Below are 21581 nucleotides of genomic sequence, written 5' to 3' on the forward strand. Positions count from 1 at the left end.
GCTTTGGTGACCGCCTAGTTTAAGACTGGGAGTCGCATTTCCGATGCACAGTACCCTGGGGTTTGTGGTCTCCCTAGATTAAATAGACAGAGACACAGGTTGATGGTCACGTTGCTTGCCTGGATCTGTAGTTACTTTGAAGAAGTTCGCAGTGCATGCTGAGGTATGTAGTCTTCTCGAGTACTTGTCTGTAGTTCGGTTTGGATTGGTCATAATAAATGGATGTTTGGATTTTGCAGATCAGTCCTGCCACTCCCCACAATGTTCCCTTAGACAATGTGAGGTTCTCATGTTTTTATTTGGGTCTATAAGACTCGAATAAACATCTCCTAGCACCTCACACCCAAACAACAAGGAGATGTTACACACGCGAGAGGACATAGTCCTACAACAAAGGAAAACAATTTGAGTTGCATAAAATTAGTTTTAATGAAAAAACCTGTACATTGTCGTTGCTTTTTGCATTTTCTTTTTTTCTGCATAGGTGTAAACTTAGTAACAGGCTACATTGATCCGAAGATTGGCAATCGGAACTACTAGTATAGGTAATCTTTTGGTCATTAAAACATTATCTAAGGGTTTCAGGAACTGTTCTAGTATCTCTTTAATTTTCTTGAGGAGCTAGAATTGACATCGACAGCTGAGAAAATGGAGGTGAAGAGAGGTTATGTGTCACTGCTTTCAAATGAGCCCAGTGCATTTTTTTCTCCGGATTATTTTCTCCCCCCGCCCCCTTCAAATTGCAGGAACCTTTTTGTCAATAGTCCTAGAAAATATTAGCTTTATTATAATCTGTTAAAACTGACGCCCCACAGATGAATGAATCAATCCATTGTCAGATTTATGTTTAAATCCTAGTTAGCAGAGCGTCAGCAAAATAGTAACAAACCCTTTGTTGGCGCACTTCTCAGTGCTTTCGTGGGACCCTGGCACCTCAGAGGGATGCCTCAACATCTCTAAACTTGGGTTCCTCCTAACACTAGGGGGAGACCAAGAGCCTTGGAATACTCCCAACACGGGGGGAAGGCGGGGCCTATTGTCAACTCCCGCCTTCCCCGCCTGTGACTGGCACAGACATTAGCCAATGGGTGCTTGGATAGGGCGCGCCGGCGCCCCGCCTCCCTGAGCGCCCCGCCGCTCCGAGGCACCCTCTGGCAGCCTAAGCGGCGGCGACAGCCTGGGCGGACAGTGTGCCGTGCGCAGGCGCGGAGCTAGACCTCGCTGCAGCCCCCATCGCCTCGGGGAGTCTCACCCACCGAGTCCACCCGCTGGCCCGTCAGTGCTGTCCCCTCGTTTGCCCTCCCTAGTTCCTCCAGTGCCTGCTCTACGCGCCCGGATGGCGGAGCTGCGGCCTAGCGGCGCCCCCGGCCCCACCGCGCCCCCGGCCCCTGGCCCAACTGCCCCCCCGGCCTTCGCCTCGCTCTTCCCCCCGGGACTGCACGCCATCTACGGAGAGTGCCGCCGCCTTTACCCTGACCAGCCGAACCCGCTCCAGGTTACCGCTATCGTGAAGTACTGGTATGCCCTGGGCCGCTGGGAGACGGACAGGCGCGGGCTGGGAACGGTTAAAGCGCCGAGGGCGAAGTAATTTGTGGGAGGCAGGGAGGAGGGGAGAACGGTTAAAGCGCTTGGAAGGAGGGCTTCCTGCTGCGAGGGAAGGAGTTAAGGCTGAAGTTGGGAGTGGGGACAAAGGGGTTAACGGAGCCGTGAGTAGTGAAGGGTTAACCCAGATTAGGAGAATAGAGTGAGGACTGGGGGTGTTTGTAGGAGCAGAGGGGGGAATGGCTTGAGCGAGGAAACTGTAAACGTGGTGAAAAGAGGGGGCGCCTGTAGGGGGTCATTAGTGGGAGAGGGGAAGCCAAGGGGGGGGGCTGCTGAAGTGAGGTGGGGAGGCGAGGCGGGGCCTGGGGAGCATTTGAGAGGGCTTTGGAGGAGCGAGGCCAGAGAAGCTCAGAGGGCACGAGACTGCTTAGGCTAGGGCCGGCTGGGAGCCCGGAGCTGTCCTTTGGGGTTAGGAGGGCCAAAGATGAGGCCCTGGTGCTTGTGGAGAGATGAGGAAGAGGTCTCCTTTTGATACTTTTCCAATGAGCTCAAGACGTCGCATCAGGGCAAAGCTTTTGCTTTTGAAGTTTGACGGAGCAGCTTTTCCTGATAAACTTTTTGCTTATTCTACACTGCTCTCCTTCTCCCTGCAGAGCCTCCTCCTAGCTCTGCAGCTGCTTTGCTTTAGGACATTAGGCAGAGAGAAGTATGGTTTGGCTTAGGATCGAAGGGGACCACAGCTTCCCACCTCCAGTAGGAAATAAATGTTGGAGACCCTGGGATCCCAGCAGGGAGGAATTGTGCAGTGGGACATTAAGAGGAGCTTCCTGGCCATGGCCTGCAGTTCTTCCAGGGAGTTGAAAGTAACCCTCAAGTAGCTTTAGGGTAGGAATGGTCTTTTCTGGTTTCCCATTCCTATTTGCAACCTGTTTCTTCCTGCAGCCTTTGGGGAAAACAGATGTTATGGGGACTCTAGAAAAAGAACCTGTCCTCATGGTCTTGCTGGACCAAAAACCGAGATATTGGTTGAAACTGTTCGGGACCACATTCATGCAGGTGTTGTGTTAGATGATCTCCTTCAATGAGTCCTGAAACATGGTTTGGCAGCTGCTTGGGGTGTAGCCAAAGGGTAGACCTGAAGGGGCAAGTGGATATCTTTGTTGGTTACCTCTTCTGTTAGGACCAAGTCTCCCTCCTCATGAAAATCTCTTACTTCCCCTGGACATGGTTGTCAGTAGGCTGTGCCGGGCTGAGGCCAGCTGCCTGCGTCAAAGGGAGGAAGCCAAAAGGCCAACAGCATGGAGGGCCTGGGGACCAGCCACCTGCTGTCTAGGGAGGGTCATAGGGAGCAGGCTCCTCTGTCCAAGTAGCCAGGAGGAGGTGGGACTGGTGTCATAGTCCTCTCTGGCCGTCGAACTGTTCTCTGGTTTAGAGGAGTTGTTGAGGAGCGCTTCCGAGTGGAAAGTGGCTCTTGCTAGCTTAATGACCCATTATCATTGTGCCTCTATGTTTAACTATGTGTTGTGATGAACCTGTTGTCATGTGTCATGAGAAAAGTGGGCCTGTGCTGGGTGAGGTGGCTCATGCCCATATTCCCACCATTTGGGGAGGCCTTGAGGATTCCTTGAGCGTTCGAGACCAGCATGGGTAACAGCTAGACTCTGTCTCTGTTATTTGAAAAAAAAAAGAGAAGTGGGCCTGGCTCTGCTATGCTGTTTGTTCAGGCCTCATTTGAGTGTAAGGAGAAATCCCTGCACAGATTCAGGCAACTTTTTATGTCACCCAAATTACCGTAAAGGATAGAATTGTATGTAAAAGGTATGACAGCATGTACAAAGGATTAAGGGCAATTTTTTTTCTTCTTGCTGCAAGCTTGTTAATCAGGCCATATCTACAGAGATGGGCCAACAGATGATAATGAAGAAAAGGGATTGTACAGCACTTTGTGAAAGCCCTGCCTAGATGCAGAGAAATATAAAGAGAAACAGCACAATGACTGGTACTTTCTTTTTTTTTCTTTTTTTTGAGACGGGGTTTTGCTCTGTCGCCCAGGCTGGAGTGCAGTGGCATAATCTTGGCTCACTGCAACCTCTGTCTCCCGGTTTCAAGCAATTCTCGTGCCTCAGCCTCCCAAGTAGCTGGTATTACATGCACATACCACCATGCCTAGTTAATTTTTGTATTTTTAGTAGAGGCAGGGTTTCAACATGTTGGCCAGGATGGTCTCAAACTCCTGACCTCAAGTGATCCACCCGCCTCAGCCTCTCAAAGTGTTGGGATTACAGGCGTGAGCCACTGCACCCAGCCATCAGTGACTGGTACTTCTTTTTTTTTTTTTTTGAGATGGCGTCTCACTATATCACCAGGCTGTAGTGCAGTGGCACGATTTCAGCTGGCTGCAATCTCCTGGGTTCAAGTGATTCTTGTGCCTCAGCCTCCCAAGTAGCTGGGATTACAGGCATGTGTCACCACACCCAGCTAATTTTTGTGTTTTTTTAGGAGAGACAGGTTTCTCCATGTTGGCCAGGATTGTCTTGATCTCCTGACCTTGTAATCTGCCCGCCTTGGCCTCCTAAAGTGCTGGGATTACAGGTGTGAGCCACTGTGCCTGGCCTCAGCATAATAGTGACTGGTACTTTCTAAGATCCAGAGGAGTTTGCAAAAGTGAGATCCTGAAATTCATTTATATTCCTCACATTTGGGATCCCACGAGTTTTCTAGCAGGATGACTGGCCTAGGCTGTCTGGGTCTGTCTGCGGCCCAAGGTAGCTTGGGATTCATTTTGCAATAGCAGGGTGGCTCTTTGGCTAGTGATCCCTGAGTAGTGGGGACATTCTGACAAAAAGGTGAGACTTTGGTGAGCAAGGATCAAAGCAGAGAGGCAGAACCTGTAGTCAAGGCCCACTTCAGTCCTGCAACTGCCCTGTGGAGAGAAGTTGGGTGTTCAAGGAATTAAGTTGAGGGATGCCCTGGGACTTTGGATAACATTGTTTGCTAAGTGTAAAATATGATTTTTTTCCACATATTCGTCTGGCCTCTGAGTAGTAGAACAGAATACTCTGTGCTTGGGGACAAGGTTAGTTTTGTCTGACTCTTGGTAGTTCCTCGCAGTTGGAGTTTTAAGGCAAAAACTTAAACTTGATCTGACACGTCGTGGGAGACGTGGTGAGAAGGAGGGCTGCAGGGATGCGGCAGATGGAGCAGGGAATGGTGAACACAGTTTTGCAGCTTGGTGCGGGTTGGACCTAGGCTATAGGGGAACAGATTTGGAAATTTGCAGCAGGAAATTGGAGCAGGTATGGGACCTGTAGCGGCTTCCATCTGCTCTGGAGTTCTGTAGCTCTACTGGGGTCTTTCCAGGGATCTCTAGTCTTTCCTTTCTTCCTTTGCCCCACAAACTTTTCTAAACCCAACTGGTTGTAGAATTAGTCAGATGATTTGGTGAAATCAGAGTTAAGGCAGACTTGGTGAAATCAGAGTTAAGGGAGACAGGGAGATTTGTCCCTTTTCCTCAGTTAAGATTCTAAGCTATTTGTAGCAACTTAGTTCTATAAATAACTTAGCATTTCCTAGCAGAGAGCAGGGATTTCTACAAAGGCAAATAATTAAAAGAGGATGAAACAAGACCTACTAGTTTTAAATAGTGTTTAAATTGCCTGGTGCTGGCACCATTTGCTGGGATCACTTGTCACATGTCTTTTACTTGGTTGCATACTATCCCAGTTGCAAAGTGTACTCCATTGATGTCTCAGGGGCTGGTAAAGCTCTTGCAGTCTGTGGAATTGTCAGATGTTTGAGGCAGCTCAAATGCCGTATTTGTGGGCTAAATGCAGACTTCCTTCCACTGATGGTTTCTATTTAGTCTGTTTATCTAGCTACCACATTTTCCTATCCATTCTAAAGGAAAACAGAATTATTTGTTTATTTTTTTTCTTTTTTTGAGACAGAAAAAAAGCTCTGTCACCCAGGCTGGAGTGCAATGGTGTGATCTCGGCTCCCTGCAACCTCCGCCTCCTGGGTTCACGTGATTTTCCTGTCTCAGCTCTGGAGTAGCTGGGATTACAGGAACCTGCCACCATACCCGGCTAATTTTTTGTATCTTTAGTAGAGATGGGGTTTCACCATTTTGGCTAGGCTGGTCTCGAACTCCTGATCTTAAGTGATCCACCTGCTTCAGCCTCCCAAAGTGCAGAGATTACAGGTGTGAGCCACTGTGCCTCGCCAAAACAGGATTTTTTTAAAAGCACTAATTACTAAAGGGAACTCTTATTGTGTTAAATCCTCAGAGTGATATAATAACTGAATTTCTTCCGCAACTCCTTCTCAGTTGAATGGTGGGAGAAATTTAATGTGCTCCTCAGAGGCCCCAAATCATTTGCTGTCCTAGCTCAACCTTTGAGGTGGCAGTCTCTCCTGGGATCATTTTCTGGGTGCACATGCTCACAGGGCTCAGTTTGGCTCTTGCTGCAGTTCTCTGTCTAGAACTGAGCTAAGCCTAAGTTTGGCCTTTGTCACTTGCAATGATAAAAGACCAGCTTTGGTTTATGGGGTGCAGGCTGGTGTCTGCATAGACTAAAGGTTTGGGTTTGTTTAGAACAAACTGTAATTAACTTAGGGCACAATATAGTCTTTCAGGAATTAGCTGTCTAAGAGGCTGGAGTGGAGTAGAGCCTCTGCTTCCAGGAACAATGCCCATTTGGGATGCTTGGGATGGTCTTTCAACAGAGGCCAATTGATTGACTGATGCACCTCTTGCCTTGAAGCTTGGCATGTACAGGCACCACAGAATAGAGATAATCCCTGCCGATCTCATTGGGATCGGTAATTTGAAACAGAAGCAAAATGGACAACCACTCAGCCTGTTTCATTTCTAAAAGAGGCCCAGTCTTCTACGGGTTAGGAGAAGGGAGCCTCTTTTGCTTGTAGAGTTGGGCAGCCTCAGCTGTGCAACCCTTGGTCTCAACCTGGAAAGGTGTGACCTGTTTTTAAGTTACCTTTCACCCTCTAGGACGGGACCTGTAGGTTTACGAAGTAGAGTGCCTTAGCTTGACATTTTCTGATGTCCAGGCTCACACTGACACCCCTGTGTTTTGTTTTTTGCAGGTTGGGCGGCCCAGACCCCTTGGACTATGTTAGCATGTACAGGAATGTGGGGAGCCCTTCTGCCAACATCCCCGAGCACTGGCACTATGTCAGCTTTGGCCTGAGTGATCTCTATGGCGACAACAGAGTCCATGAGTGAGTGTATGCCACCTGTTCTTTATCCAGAGCCTCATTTCTGAGGATTTCCTGAGCAGGGGTGACAATGTCATAGTGCTGTGAACTTGGTACTTCTCAGTGGACCCTCTACATTTTTGCCCTCTGACTATAGCTACTCATGCCAAGGTGGTCCTCATTAGCACCTGATTCCTGTTTGTCTGGCGCAGGAAGGTGTTGATGAGCAGGAGTTCCCAGATCAGGTTTTTCTAAGCTTGCCCTGAAGTTTGGGCCCAAAGGACAGGTAACATGGTTATGATTCAGAACTTGGGCTGATGCCTCTATGTCTACTTATGCCCCTCCCCCAAGCTTCTTATGAAACATTTTAAACATACAGCAAAGTTGGAAGGATTTTACAGTGAACACTCATATACCCACAACCCAGATTCTACTATTAACTTTATACTTTATCACAAATCTGTCATCTCTCATTCCTTTATCCATCTTACTTACTTCCTTTTAACTTGTATTTTTTTTTTAATCCTAGTCTGCTTTCATCTGTTGCCCTGTATGCTTTTTTTTTCCTTTTTTTTTGAGATAGGGTCTCACTCTGTCATCGAGGCTGGAGTACAGTGGTGTGTCATGGCTCACTGTAGCCTCGACCTCCCTAGGCTCAAGTGATCCTTCAGCTTCAGCCTCCCGAGTAGCTGGGATAACAGGCAAGTACCACCATGCCCAGCTAATTGTTGTATTTTTTTGGTAGAGACAGGGTTTTACCATGTTGCCCAGGCTGGTCTCAAACTCCTAGGCTCAAGCAGTTCTCCCAAAGTGTCAGGATTATGGGTGTGAACCACCATGCCCAACTCAGAGTTCATACTCTTAATGACCGTATTCTCTTCTTGAGCAATTATGTCTGGTACTCCAATAAACTACCATTTATGCTTTAAAAAGGTTTTTTTTGGCTGGGCGCAGTGCCTCACACCTGTAATCCCAGCAGGAGGCTGAGGCAGGTGGTGGATCACTTGAGGTCACATGTTCAAGACCAGCCTGACCAATGTGGTGAAACTCTATCTCTACTAAAAAACACAAAAAATTAGCCTGGCATGGTGGCATGCACCTGTAATCCCAACTACTCTGGAGGCTGAGGCACGAGAATCGCTTGAACCTGGAAAGCAGAGATTGCAGTGAGCCGAGATCGTGCCATTGCACTCCAACTTGGGCAACAGAGTGAAACTGTGTCTCAAATAACAATAATAATAATAAATAAATAATAAAAATAATTTTTTCTATTGATATCTTTTGATGGAGAGTTTCTTTTCTTCAATTTAAATGTAATCTTTTATGTTCTTATTCTTCTTTCAATTAAAAATAAAATAAATGTAGTCTTCCCTCCCCCTCATTAGCATGGTAATCAAGACCCTATTTTGTCATATCCTCTTCTGTTTTTTTTGCTTTTTGCACTTTTTTTGCCTCTTATACCATGTCTTTTCTATCTTAGTTGTAGCTGCTTAACCTGGGCAGGTTGAAAGAGTAGCAGGACTCCTCCTGTTCTGCCTTAGCATAGAGACCGATCCTGGAGATGATGATGATGGTATCATGAAGATGATGATAACCTTTATTCCCTTTGTTTAGTACTTACTCTCTTCATGTCATTGTGTTAAATGCTTTACAGTCTTACCAGGTTCTCATTATTTCTATTTTATAGATAAGAAGTGAGTCTCTTGAGGGGTTAATGAATTGCTCAAAGATGCTCTTTTACATCTAGGTGTGAAAGAGCTGGGATTGGATTGGGCTGTTTGAGTCCAAAGTTTGAGCTTTTTTTTTTTTTTTGAGATGAAGTCTTGCTCTGTCGCCAGGATGGAGAGCAGTGGCTTGATCTCAGCTCACTGTCACCTCCACCTCTTGGGTTCAAGTGATTCTCCTGCCTCAGCCTCCTGAGTAACTGGGACCATAGAAACACCACCATACCCAGCTAATTTTTTTGCATTTTTAGTAGAGATGGGGTTTCACCATGTTGGCCAGGATGGTCTCGATCTCTTGACCTCATGATCTGCCCACCTTAGCCTCCCAAAGTGCTGAGATTACAGGCACGAGCCACCGCGCCCAGCCTTTTGTTTTGTTTTTTGAGACAGGGTCATGCTGTGCCACCCAGGCAGGAGTGTGGTGGCACAGTCATGGCTCACTGCAGCCTCAACCTCCTGGACTCAAGCAGTTCTCCCACTTCAGCCTCCCAAGTAGCCAGGACTACAGGCATGCACCACCACACCTGGCTAATTTTTCAAATTTTCTGTAGAGATGAGGTCTCACTGTGTTGCTCAGGCTGGTCTCAGATGCCTGGACTGAAGTGATCCTCCTGCCTTCGGCCTCCCAAAGTGTTGGGATTACAGCTGTGAACCACTGCATTCAGCCTTAGAGTTTGAGCTTTTAATCACTGGGCTATTCCACCTCTCTGAACACAGGCCTAACCCAACTTCCTTTTCTCTCTTTTTAAGCCCAGAGGCCCAGGTTTCATCTCCTCACTGGTCACGTGTTGGGAGCAATGTCTATGGCTGCCTTTACAGCCTTCCAAATGGATTCATTGCAGTGTCAGCAGAAGGCTTTGGGAACAGGGAATTAATCTTGCCTGAATGGGGACCCTGCATTACAATATTAATAATGGAGATAGAATAGCAAACAGATGTAGGCAGTAAAGGGACTGTGCTGGAATTTAATTTATATTTTTAATAAGAACCTGCAGAGAGTATTTAGTGCAGCTAGTCTGTACCTTTTTGTTGACAGATTTATTCTGGTTAAAAGAATATCATTTCCTTTGTGGCTTAAGGATTCTTCTAGTCTTCCTGCTTATCAGGTATAGGCCCAAGGCTCAAAATAACATGAAGACTGTAATTGAGCAAGCCTCATATTTCAGAAGGAGCAACCTCTTAATTTGAAATGGGAGCTTTCTTATTGTTTTTTTTTTTTTTGGCTTAATACTATCCTCTTACATGTGTTTCATTTCTGCATGATACAATACTTTGTATTTATATGTCATTTATGACAAGAGTGGAATGTCTGTTTGGGTTTTCATGTCACCAATCAAGCCTAGTATTTTCCAGTATTACATCCTGCCACTAGAAGGATATGGAAGGAATGTTCTTAGGTATTTACCCAGTTCTGATCTATGTTGCAGAAGTCAAAAGTACCTCTACAGGCTGGGCACGGTGCCTCATGCCTATAGTCCCAGCACTTTGGGAGGTTGAGGCAGAAGGATTGCCAGAGCCCAGGAGTTTGACACTAGTCTGGGCAACATATTGAGGCACCCCCGTCATCTGTACAAAAAATACAGAAATTAGGCAGACACGGTGGTGTGCATCTGTAGCTCTAGCTACTTGTGGGGGCGGAGGTGGGAGGATCACTAGAGCCCAGGAGTTCGAGGCTACAGTGAGCTCTGATTGTGCCACTGCACTCCAGTTTGGGTGACAGAGCGAGACCCTGTCTCAAAAAATAAAGAAAAATAATAAAATTCAAATAGATACCTATATATTTGGTCTTACACTGGCATGACTGGTTTCTTTTTGATCATGTTAAGTTTCTTGAAGAAAAATTTGATTTTTCCCAACATTTCATATGGTGAGGCCTCTTTAAAATGACTTAACAAATCCTCATTTAACTTAGTATTCAAAGGTGAGGTCAGAAAGGTGAGTGTCCTGCCATCCAGCTGAAGTGCTAAGAGGTGCTAGGTTGGAATGATGGCCATTAGATCTCTGGCAACAATTCTTCTTCCACTGTCTTGCATCTTCTCTTCAGCAAGAAAGGAGCAGAAACATTGGTTCATTTTTTCAGCACACATTCATCAAGCACCTACTTTGTATCACACACAGAATATAATAGTCAATGTCTTGGGGATAAAATAGCAAGACATAATTCTTGTCTGAAGGTACTCATGTTCTAGAGGGGAGATAAACAAAAAAAGAGTGTTATAGTATTGAGTAATAAATGCCACAGTCCATGGGTAGAGAACATGATCTGGGAGCAGAGCAGAGGGAGTAACTTCTAGTCAGGCTGCTGGATTGCTAGAAGCTGCAGAGAGGAGGTAAAGTTCGAGAGGAACCCTGAAGGAAAGGGCCTGAGATGCCATCTGCAGCCTCACGCTCCGTGGTACCAACATCACTTTTAGAAGTGAGAGGGACTTGAAAAACCTTCTAGCTCAGAGTTTCCAAAACTTCTAGTACCACTTTCATAATTGTTGCCTCTTGTGGTATTATTTACTTCATGTTATTTTTAAGTGATCCTCTCCTTTTTTAAACTGATAGGAATTTATTTTTATTTTTATTTTTATTTTTGAGACGGTCTCGCTCTGTTTCCCAGGCTGGAGGACAGTGGCACAGTCATGGCTCACTGCAGTCTCAACTGCCCTGGCTCAAGTGATCCTCCCACCTCAGCCTCCCAAGTAGCTGGGACCACAGGCATGCACCACCACACCCTGCTAATTTTTTTTTTAATTTTTGACACGAGGTCTCACTATTTTGTCCAGGCTGGTCTCAAACTACTGGACTCAAGCAATCCTCCTGCCTTGTCCTCCCAAAGTGCTGGGATTACAGGTGATAGCCATTGCTTCTGGCAACAGCATTTATTAAACGCCTGCTGTGAACCTCCTCCTATGAGGATCTTTCCTTCTCCTCATAGCCTGTTGAAGGTAGGGAGAGGCAGAAGCAAGGGGTCCTTTGCATTTCTTCTTGCTCCTGGCAGGCGTGCTTCAGGGGCAGAAGGGACACCCACCCTGGTAACCCTAAAAGGGGTGAAGAGTATGCTGATTGGATAAGCCCTGGGATGCCCATTTTCACTCAGGTTCTTTCCTTATTCACATTCACTAAAGGAAACTGGTCAAGAGAGCACTTGTTTCAGTCAAAAGGTTCTTAAGAGGCCATTTCTGAAGTTGGAGAGGTGGAACAAGTTCCAGGTCTGGGCAGCCACAGGAGAGAATGGAGTGCTTTTCTAGGAACCCCAAGGCTGCTTTTAACTGACTTCAGTGGAGAGACTGTCTTGTGGGGCTTTTCCTGGGATTTGGGAGGTGTCAGACAGCTGAGCCTCAGCTGCCAAGTGCTGTTAGAACTTGCAGCTCTGGCCTTTCCCTTTATGGCCAGGCAGCTGTGGACTGGAATGTGGGGATCTGTGGGGCTGTGGAGATCTATGGGGCTGTGGAAGAGGTGGCTTCAGCATTGTTCTCTGTGAGGATTTTCTGGTTGCCCCTGGTACCACCAACAGCTGTGGGTAGACAGAGCCTACAGGGCCCTAACTGAGGCTAGAGAGGCTGGCAAGTTGGAGGGTGCGTTTGAGAACTCAGGCAGACTTCCCTGTTGGGGTTTTTCCAGGGTAGGTCATTTGCTGTATATGTCTGGCTGGTTCTAGAGATAGCCTTTGTGTGGAGTTGGCCCAAAAGCTGGTAGTCCCATGGGTCATACCCACGCCTCACCACCATAGGAAATCTAGGCTCTGTCCCACAAATGTGACTTCTTGGCGGGCATGTCCAGTGGAGTTTGGAGCTGTTCTGTACCCACTGTGGGGGTTGGAACTGCCGCTGACTGGCTTTCTGGGGCCGCCTCCACCTGATTGGTAGAGAGCCTCTCTTTCCCTCTTTTTTTTAGCTGGGCTCTGCACCCGCATGAGTTATTTATTAAGACACTGGATACAGATTAACTTTTCTACTTGTTGTTTAGTGTGGCCTTAGTCTCCTGCAGTTGAGAAATGCTAGTTTTTCTTCCTCAAAGCTTAGTTTATAGGAACTTTTTCTTTTTTTTGAGATGGAGTCTTACTCTGTTGCCCAAACTGGAGTACAATGGCATGATCTTAGCTCCCTACAACCTCCGCCTCCCAGGTTCAAGCAATTCTCCTGCCTCAGCCTCCCAAGTAGCTGGAACTATAGACGCCCTGGCTAACTTTTGTATTTTTAGCAGAAGCAGGGTTTCACCATGTTGGCTGGGCTGGTTTCAAACTCCTGACCTCAGGTGATCTACCCACCTGAGCCTCCCAAAGTGCTGGGATTATAGGTGTGAGCCATCGCGCCCAGCCTGCAGGAACTTTTTAACATGCCTGTTTCTAAGAGAGATCCTTCCTTTGCCATACACACCTGTACTGGGAGCTTGGCCCCTCCTTTGGTTGGGTCTTTGCTTTCCTCCTAGAGCTCTTACGAGGCTGGCAACCAGAATGCCTCCCTAAGCTACTGGGCCCAGCCCTGGCTGAGTTTAGCAGGCTAAAAGAAGCGTTATACAGGCTTGTTGCAGGGCACACCTCCCCGAAGTCTGGTCCCTGTGCCTTTCCTGTCAGGGATGTTCAGTGTCAGGATGACTATTTGCATTAGATGGTGGAGCTCCCTGCTAAGAACAGGGGATCTGGACCACTAAGCAAAAGTGAGGCACCCATGATCTTGGCCCAGTATGGGCCAGGGCCCTGCAGGGGCTCTCTAGAACTCTTCCTGAGGCCAAAGCTCTCACTTAGGGTTGGAGTTCAGGCCCCAGATCTCTGAATTCTGAATTTTTAAACGTAGAGGGGAATTTTTTTCTTCCTTTCTTTTTTTTTTTTTTTTTTTTTTTAGATAGAGTTTTCCTTTGTCACTCACACTGGAGTGCAGTGACACAATCTTGGCTCACTGCAGTCTCTGCTGGGATTACAGGTGTGTGCCACCATGCCCAGCTAATTTTTTCATTTTTGCTACAGATGGGGTTTCACCATGTTGGCCAGGCTGGTCTCCAACTCTTGACCTCAAGTGATCTGCCTGTCACAGCCTCCCAAGGTGCTGGGATTACAGGTGTGAACCACTGCACCCAGCCTAGAATTTGTTTTCTTTTGTAGCCATAGGAAGACCTGTATTGTGGGGGTTCCTAGCAGATGTGTGGGGGTGAATGGCTTCATCCCTTATAAACCATTTCATTTGCAGCATGGATTGTCTCTTCCTTCATGGGATAAGGGTTGCAAATTCTCCAGTTCAGAGAGTCCCTCAATAGTAAGGCTAGTTGGGAAAAAACTTGTCTAGCTGGCCCAGTTAAACTCATTTTTTTTTTCAGACGGAGTCTTACACTGTCACCCAGGCTGGAGTGTGGTGGTGTGATCTTGGCTCACTGCCACTTCCACCTCCTGGGTTCAAGTGATTTTCCTGCCTCAGCCTCCGGAGTAGATGGGATTACAGTCGGCCACCACCATGCCCCGCTAATTTTTGTATTTTAGTAGAAACGAAGTTTCACCATGTTGGCCAGGCTGGTCTCAAACTCCTGACCTCAGGTGATCCACCCACTTAGGCCTCCCAAAGTGCTGGGATGTGCAGGTGTGAGCCACTGCACTGGCCTAAACTCACTTTTAAAATGTCTATAGCTGGGCACAGTGGCTCACACCTATAATCCCAGCATTTTGGGAGCTGAGGTGGGCAGATCACCTGAGGTCAGGAGTTTGAGAACAGCCTGGCCAACATGGCAAAACCCGTCTCTGCTAAAAATACAGAAATTAGCTGGGCATGGTGGCAGGCGCCTGTAATCCCAGCTACTCAGGAGGCTGAAACAGGAGAATCACTTGAACCTGGAAGGCAGAGGTTGCAGTGAGCCAAGACCATGCCATTGCACTCCAGCCTGGGCAACAAGAATGAAACTGCATCTCAAAAAAAAAAAAAAAAAAAAATTAGCTGGGCATGGTGGCATGCACCTGTAATCTCAGCTACTTGGGAGGCTGAGGCAGGAGAATCGCTTGGATCCTGGAGGCAGAGATTGCAGTGAGCCGAGCTCGTGCCACTGCACTCCCGCCTGGGTTGCAGAATGAGACCCTGTCCCCGCCTGCCCACAAAAAAAACAAACTGAGTGGTGTGGTATTGTAAGTGACTACCAGACAAGAGTGGTGCTAGGTAGATCAGCACTGGGAGAGTTCCTTCTCTTCTTCAAGAGACTTGGAAGCCTTTATGGGTTTGATGCAATCTGGTCTCTCAGTCCCAGGATTTTTCCCTGTTCAGCCCCACCCTTTTGGGCTCTCCTCTTCCAGGCTGTGCCATTTTCTATTTCTTTTTTTTTTTTTTTTAAGCCTACGGCATCCGGTATTCCCAGGCAGTCTCCCATCCAAGTACTAACCAGGCCCGACCCTGCTTTGCTTCTGAGATCTAATGAGATCGGGCGCGTTCAGGGTGGTATGGCCGCAGACTGCCGTTTTCTATTTCTAGTGCTATTCCCCATATCTCTCATGTCCTGGGTCTGGGTTTACTAGCCTCTCCCTTATCCAGCTTTCTGATTCAGGAATCCCAACTCTGGTCTTTGGGCTTTGACTCCTAAATTCATTCATGTATCTTCCCTCTGAGGTATTCAACTCAGCTACATTTTTTGTTTCAGTAGCTCAGTTCTGATGTTTGATCCTGAGATGTGACTGGTGGGATCTTATCCTCTATGACCTTAGCCCTGAGGAATGGTCTCCTCACCCCTCCAGCTAACTTTGCATGCTTGCTGTCCTGCCTACCAACCTCTCGACACAGAGGCCCAGGCTGTGCAGCACACCTCCCATCTGAGCTATGTAGAGTCCCCTGTACAGGCAGAACCTTGGACAAGATGATGTGTTTGAGTGTGGAGACAGTGAAGAATCTGATCAAGCCCCTACCCTTAAAAATACAGCATGTGCTTGGTAAGAGTTGGTGAGGTCCCTGAGAAAGAAGACGACAGTGAGGATTGATTGGCACTGGGAGCAGCTTTTGTCATTACCTGTCTGCCTGTGACTTTGAGGTTCTCTCCCCTCAACCTGTGATCTTGTGTTCCAAGAAACTTTAAACATGTAATAATAATTACAAACAGGGCTGGGCATGGTGGCTCATGCCTGTAATCCAGACACTTTGGAGGCCAAGGCAGGTGGATCACCTGAGGTTGGGAGTTCAAGACCAGCCTGACCAACATGGTGAAACCCCGTCTTATAATAATAATAATAATAACAAACAGCTATAGACCTTACTCTGTGTAAGGCACTATTCTAAGTGCTTTATATAAACTCATTTAATTCTCAGAACAACTCTATAGTGTAGGACTTATTATCCTTATTTTATACATAAGGAAACTGAGATGCAGAAATGTTAAGGGACTCATCCACCCAGCCAGTGAATGCTGGAACTGGGATATAAACCCAGACGGTTTGGATCCAGTAGTCACCACCCCCATTTTCTACCTTCTGTAGAGAGAGAGCTGGAGAATTCTATTAAAATTATGCTGCTGAATTCAAAGTTATCTTGGATTAATGGAATGGTCATGACTGAGTAGAGTTAACCAGGAAGTGCTTTGTAGGGGAAATGTTGAGCTGGATGTGGAAGCAATTTTTTTTTTTTGAGACGGAGTTTCACTCTTGTTGCCCAGACTAAAGTGCAATGGCACGATCCAGCTCACCATAACCTCTTGCCTTCAGGGTTCAAGCGATCAGCCTGCTCTGTTGACCAGTCTGGAGTGCAGGGGCACTGTCTTGGCTCACTGTAAGCTCTGCTTCCCCGGGCTCAAGTTACCTCTCCCACCTCACCCTCCTGAGTAGCTGGGACTACAGGCATGCACTACCATGCCTGGCAAATTTTTATATTTTTTGTAGAGATTGGGTTTCGTCATGTTGCCCAGGCTGGTTTCAAACTCATGAGCTCAAGCTGTCTACCTGCCGCTGCCTCCCAAAGTGCTGAGATTATAGGTTTGAGTCACCGTGCCTGGCCTGGAGGCAACTTTTAAAGAAAAGATCCTTCTAGGTAATGGCAGGAGGGTAAAACTGGACAGCAGGTGAGAGGTGTCCTCTCGAAAGTCAAGACTTTTGCAACCAGGCAGGGCATGGTGGCTCACTCCTGTAATTCTAGCACTTTGGGAGGCTGGGGTGAGTGGATCACCTGAGGTCAGGAGTTCAAGACCAGCTTGGCCAACATGGTGAAACTCTGTACTGCTAAAAAACACAAAAAGTAGCTGGGTGTGTTGGCAGGCATCTGTAATTCCAGCTACTTGGGAGGCTGAGGCTGGAGAATCACTTGAACCCAGGAGGCAGAGGTTGCAGTGAGACAATATCATGCCATTGCACTCCAGCTTGGGCAACAAGAAAGAATCTCTGTCTCCAAAAAAAAAAAAAAAAAAAGGCTTCTGCAGCCTGCAGCTCTTAAAAAGACAAAAGTTCCTGGCTTAGATGACAAGTTCCCATGCTCATGCTGTTGCTTCTGTGGTCAAGGATGTGTCCAGAATCTCAGTGGTCCTTGTATCTGCAGATAGTTATTTAAAATTTTTGAAATTCCTTTAATGCTTTATTTTTTTAATCAATAGAGCCTGTTCTTTTTGTTTGTTTTTTGGTTTTTGAGACAGAGTTTTGCTCTGTTGCTCAGGCTGGAATGCAGTGGCATGGTCTCAGCTCACTGCAACCTCTGTCTCCTGGGTTCAAGCCATTCTCCTGCCTCAGCCTCCTGGGTAGCTGGGATTACAGATGTCCACCACCATGCCCAGCTAATTTTTGTATTCGTAGTAGAGAGGGAGCTTCCCCATGTTGGCCAGACTGGTCTTGAACTCCTGACCTCAGGTGATCTGCCTACCTCGGCCTCCCAGAGTGTTTGGATTATAAGTGTGAGCCATTGCGCCCGCCGACTTTATGTTTTAGAGTAGTTTTAGGCTCAGAAAATTGAGCTGATAGTACAAAGAGTTTCTCTATGTCCCCCTCTCTCTTTACTTGTGGTTTCCCCTATTATTAACACCTTGCGTTAGTGTGGTATATTTGTTAAAGTTGAGGAACCAATATTGATACTTACTACTACCTTAAGTCCATAGTTTACCTTAGGGTTCACTCTATAGTATGTAACCTTTGCAGACTAACTTCTTTCACTGAGCAATATGCACTTAAGGTTCCTCCATGCCCTTTGGTGGCTTGATAGCTCATTTCCTTTTATCACTTGATAATATTCCATTGTTTGTTATGTACCACAGTTTATCCTTTCATCTACTGAAGAACATCTTGATTGATTCCAGTAGTTTTTGGCGATTTTTAATTAAGCTGCTATAAACATTTCTATGCAGGTTTTTGTGTGGACATACATTTTCACTCATTTGGGTAAATACCTGGGAGTATAATTGCTGGATCGTATGGTAAGACTATGTTAGCTTTGTGAGAAGCTGCCAAACCGTTTTCCAAAGCGGCTGTACCATTTTTGACTCCTACTGGCAATGAATGAGAGTTCCTGTTGTCCTCACCAGAATTTGATACTGTCTATTTTTTGGATTTTAACCATTCTAAAAGATGTGGAAAGGTATCTAATTGTTTTAATTTGCAGTTCCCTCATGACATATGCCATTGAGCATCTTTTCATATGCTTGTGTGCCATCTGTATATCTTCTTCGGTGACAAATCTTTGTTTTTCTTCCTATCCTCCCGCCACTCCTCATTCTACCCTGGCGCATACATACATTTTCTCAAATAATGGGTTCAGACCGTGGGGCTAATTATGTTTTCTGGCATATTTTCCTTTTGGTCACTTCCCAAACGATTAAATGAGTTAGATCCCCTGAGTAGGTGCTGGGCCTATCTCTGAATTCCTCACCCACTGTTGGTTTTAACGGGGCTGGCTCATGAGTTCTCTGCCTTATATTCTTCAATGATGGTGTGTTCTATAAAGTGTAGCTGGTATTGAGATCTGCAACCTCAATCCCAAGGTTTGAGATTGATTCTGCCCTTCAGTACAGACTATAGAAAGACTGGTATGCAAACATGTCCATTCCATACCCTACTGGGCTTAACCTTGCCTTTGATGCGTACACCATGCTCCTTTGAAGGCCCAGCCAGATCTCAAACTCCCATAGTTGAACCAGCATTAAGAAGACAAAATCTAAAACTTTCCTGCCTGGACTTTTGCTGTTAAATTCATTATTGTTATCCAACTTCTTAGTTGTAAATTTGCTTTTTCACTTGTAAAGACAGTTGAATCATTTTGCTAAAAATGTTGGGAATTAGAAATGGAAGAAAACAATTATAATCCTATCACCTTTTGCTTGCAATTCTATATCTGTTCTTATGATGATTTCTATAAACAGTTCCAAGTGATGCTGTCCTAGTTGTGTGCAGGGCTTTTGCGTTGCATGCATCTGGCCTTCTTAGTGTGACTTAACATCTTCTGAGGCTTCCCTGCTACCGGGTTAACACTGTAGTCTGAATTCAGCTTGCCCACTGCTGTGAGGGTTTCTAGATTCTGAAAACAGCATATTTGCTTGGGAAGATGGCTCTTACCCACTGCCATGCTACATTACCGATATTTCTGTTTTTCATCCTTGACGTCTTACAGCAGTCAAGAGGACTTTAGGCAGTATACGTACTAACTGTGCTGTTTGCCTACTTCTCAGATCACAACTTTACCATCACACATGGTGGTAGTTGTCCTGAGGGGTTGTGTTGTTCCTGATGTTGCTTTTATTGTTATTTTCCCCTTAGAACAGTCAAGATTTGGTGATCAGTGTCACCTGGAAATAAATACCATGAGCCTCCTCCTTGCTCCTTTTCTTGGGTACATGGGTACAGAAGACTGAGACTGGCTTACAGAGTGCCCCAGGATCCTCATACTTGAGGGACACAGAAGGTTCACAGGCATAAGCACAAATTCCCAGAGTTCCTTTTCAGGTAATTGCCTGAAACAAATGGGCTACCATTTAGGGCTTATGAGAGACCTTCTGTCACACAGGAAGTCAAATAAATAATACTGTATGTTTGCAGCAGGACTAGATCACTGGGTCATGGGTAGGCAGACACACTTAGTTCCCATCCATCGTTAATCACTGGCCTCTCTTCATTGGAAGGCCAGACCTTCATCTGCTACCTAGATTGTCATTGTTGGGACACAGTTTGTTGGGCATGAGGTTTGTAGTAACAAGCAACATAAACCTGGTCCTGGTCTTCATGGGGCTGAAGGGTCTTTGAGCTGGAAGACATTGTGGGGAGGTGGGCCTGATAGCTTTAGAGCTTTACGTTATCATCTCCTGGAACCTCCTTGTCTCCTTTTCTGCAGTTCATGGCTTGAGGCTTAGTGGAGGGCTCTTGGCAAGCAGGAGTCCTGAGGCTCAGAATTGTGGCCAGGTCTGAGTTTGAGGCTGGGACAGTTGCCCATTTGTCAGTGAGATCATGGCTTCACAGCAGCTTCTCAGAGAGGAATGGTTCATTGGACTCCAGGCCCTGTACCAGCATGTTAGTAAAAGATAGTGACCCTCAAAGATCCCTTTCCTTTCTACTCCCTCCTGTGTTACTCAGGGTCTTGGAGACCCCGGTCATAGAATCTGCTTAGCCACAGGAAGGCCAATCAAAAAGATGTTTTTGTTTTTCTAGTACTAACCGTCATATGATACCTGGGGCCTTGTGGAGCCCCGCCTCTGACCTCGGTTTCCCTTACTCTAACCTCAGGCCTTGCAACATGATGTCAGGCCGCTTGGGGCCATGGCTGTGGGGAGGAGTAACTGCTGGAGAATGGGGCCTGGCCCCTGCTCCCAGTCCCAGGGGGTTGAACTAGCTGGCTGTGCTTTCAGCCTGTGTTAGAGTTGACTCTCAAAGGCTTCTGAAAAAACTTGGTTGGTTAGAGAAAAAACGTAATGAAAACCGACAGGCAACACCATGGCTTGCCCTAACTCTCTTATCTTTTTGCTGTAGCTTTTCCTATATAACAGGTTGCAGACATGCGGGATTCCCGAGCCAAGCTGATAATTTCTTATTCTGTAACCAGGGTTTTTTTTTTTTTTTTTTTTTTTTGAGATGGAGTTTCGCTCTTGTTACCCAGGCTGGAGCGCAATGGCGCGATCTCGGCTCACCGCAACCTCCGCCTCCTGGGTTCAGGCAATTCTCCTGCCTCAGCCTCCTGAGTAGCTGGGATTACAGGCACGCACCACCATGCCCAGCTAATTTTTTGTAGTTTTAGTAGAGGCGGGGTTTCACCATGTTGACCAGGATGGTCTCGATCTCTTGACCTCGTGATCCACCCACCTCAGCCTCCCAAAGTGCTGGGATTACAGGCTTGAGCCACCGCGCCCGGCCTTGTAACCAGGGTTTTTACGTAGATAAAAGGCCCAGAAGGAAGGCAGTAGCTGAGCAGGGAGCCTTCGGAGTTAGAACTTCTTCAGGTGGGGGCAGTGGACAGTCATCTCATGAGTGACTGCTCAGAACCATCCAGTGGCTTCCTGTCTCACTTGAGTAAAGGCCAGAGGCCATCACCTTTAAGGTCCTTTGCACTCTACTTCAGTCGGCCTTATCTCCTGCTGCTCTGCTCTTCCTACTCTGCCCCCCTTGCTTTTCCTTTGAATTGCCAAGCATTCTTCCACCTCAGGGCCTTTGCACTTACCCTCCCTATGCCTGAAAAGTTCTGCCTGCTGATAGCTTCATACCTTACTGCCTCACTTCCTTAGACCCTTCCTTAAATATCTCCTCTCAATCAGGCCTTCTCTGACCTCCTTATTTAAAAAGGAAATCCTGTACCCCTCCATCCCATCACAAAGCAGTATCCCACTCTCCTGCCTAATTCTTTTTAAAAATTTATACATATTTGTATTATAATCAGGGTCTCACTATGTTACCCAGGCTGGTCTTGAACTCCTGGACTCAAGTGATCCTCTTGTCTTGCCTCCTAAAGTGGCAAGATTATAGACATGAGCCACCACACCCAGCCTAATTCTTCTTTTTCTTTTCTTTTCTTTTTTTTTTTTTTAAGAGACAAAGTCTCGTTCTGTCTCCCAGGCTGGAGCGCAGTGACTCAATCTTGGCTCTTTGTAATCTCTGCCTCCTAGGTTCAAGCGATTCTCCTGCCTCAGCTTCCTAAGTAGCTGGGACTACAGGCGATGCCACCACGCCTGGCTACTTTTTGTACTTTTTGTAGAGATGGGGGG

The 21581-nt window shown here is 46.6% G+C and overlaps 1 protein-coding gene and 1 non-coding gene across 3 annotated transcripts in view; one reads left to right on the forward strand and one right to left on the reverse strand.

Moving 5' to 3' along the window:
• Positions 1 to 1133: 1133 nt before the first annotated feature.
• Positions 1134 to 21581, forward strand: part of SUFU (SUFU negative regulator of hedgehog signaling) — a 120950-nt gene continuing 100502 nt past the window's right edge. For both annotated transcript variants that reach the window (XM_032281458.1, XM_032281457.1), the window contains exons 1-2: positions 1134 to 1518; positions 6646 to 6780. In XM_032281458.1, the coding sequence (XP_032137349.1) occupies positions 1337 to 1518; positions 6646 to 6780 (317 nt within the window). In that variant the 5' untranslated portion in view covers positions 1134 to 1336. The remainder of the gene's footprint in view (positions 1519 to 6645; positions 6781 to 21581) is intronic.
• LOC116554217 lies at positions 14774 to 14892 on the reverse strand. The gene has a single exon (XR_004270104.1). It is a non-coding gene; the product is annotated as a 5S ribosomal RNA (ribosomal RNA).

The sequence above is a fragment of the Sapajus apella genome, unplaced genomic scaffold, assembly GCF_009761245.1.
Source record: "Sapajus apella isolate SASKATOON/1434 unplaced genomic scaffold, GSC_monkey_1.0 scaffold13, whole genome shotgun sequence".
In the NCBI taxonomy this organism is placed as follows: domain Eukaryota; kingdom Metazoa; phylum Chordata; class Mammalia; order Primates; family Cebidae; genus Sapajus; species Sapajus apella.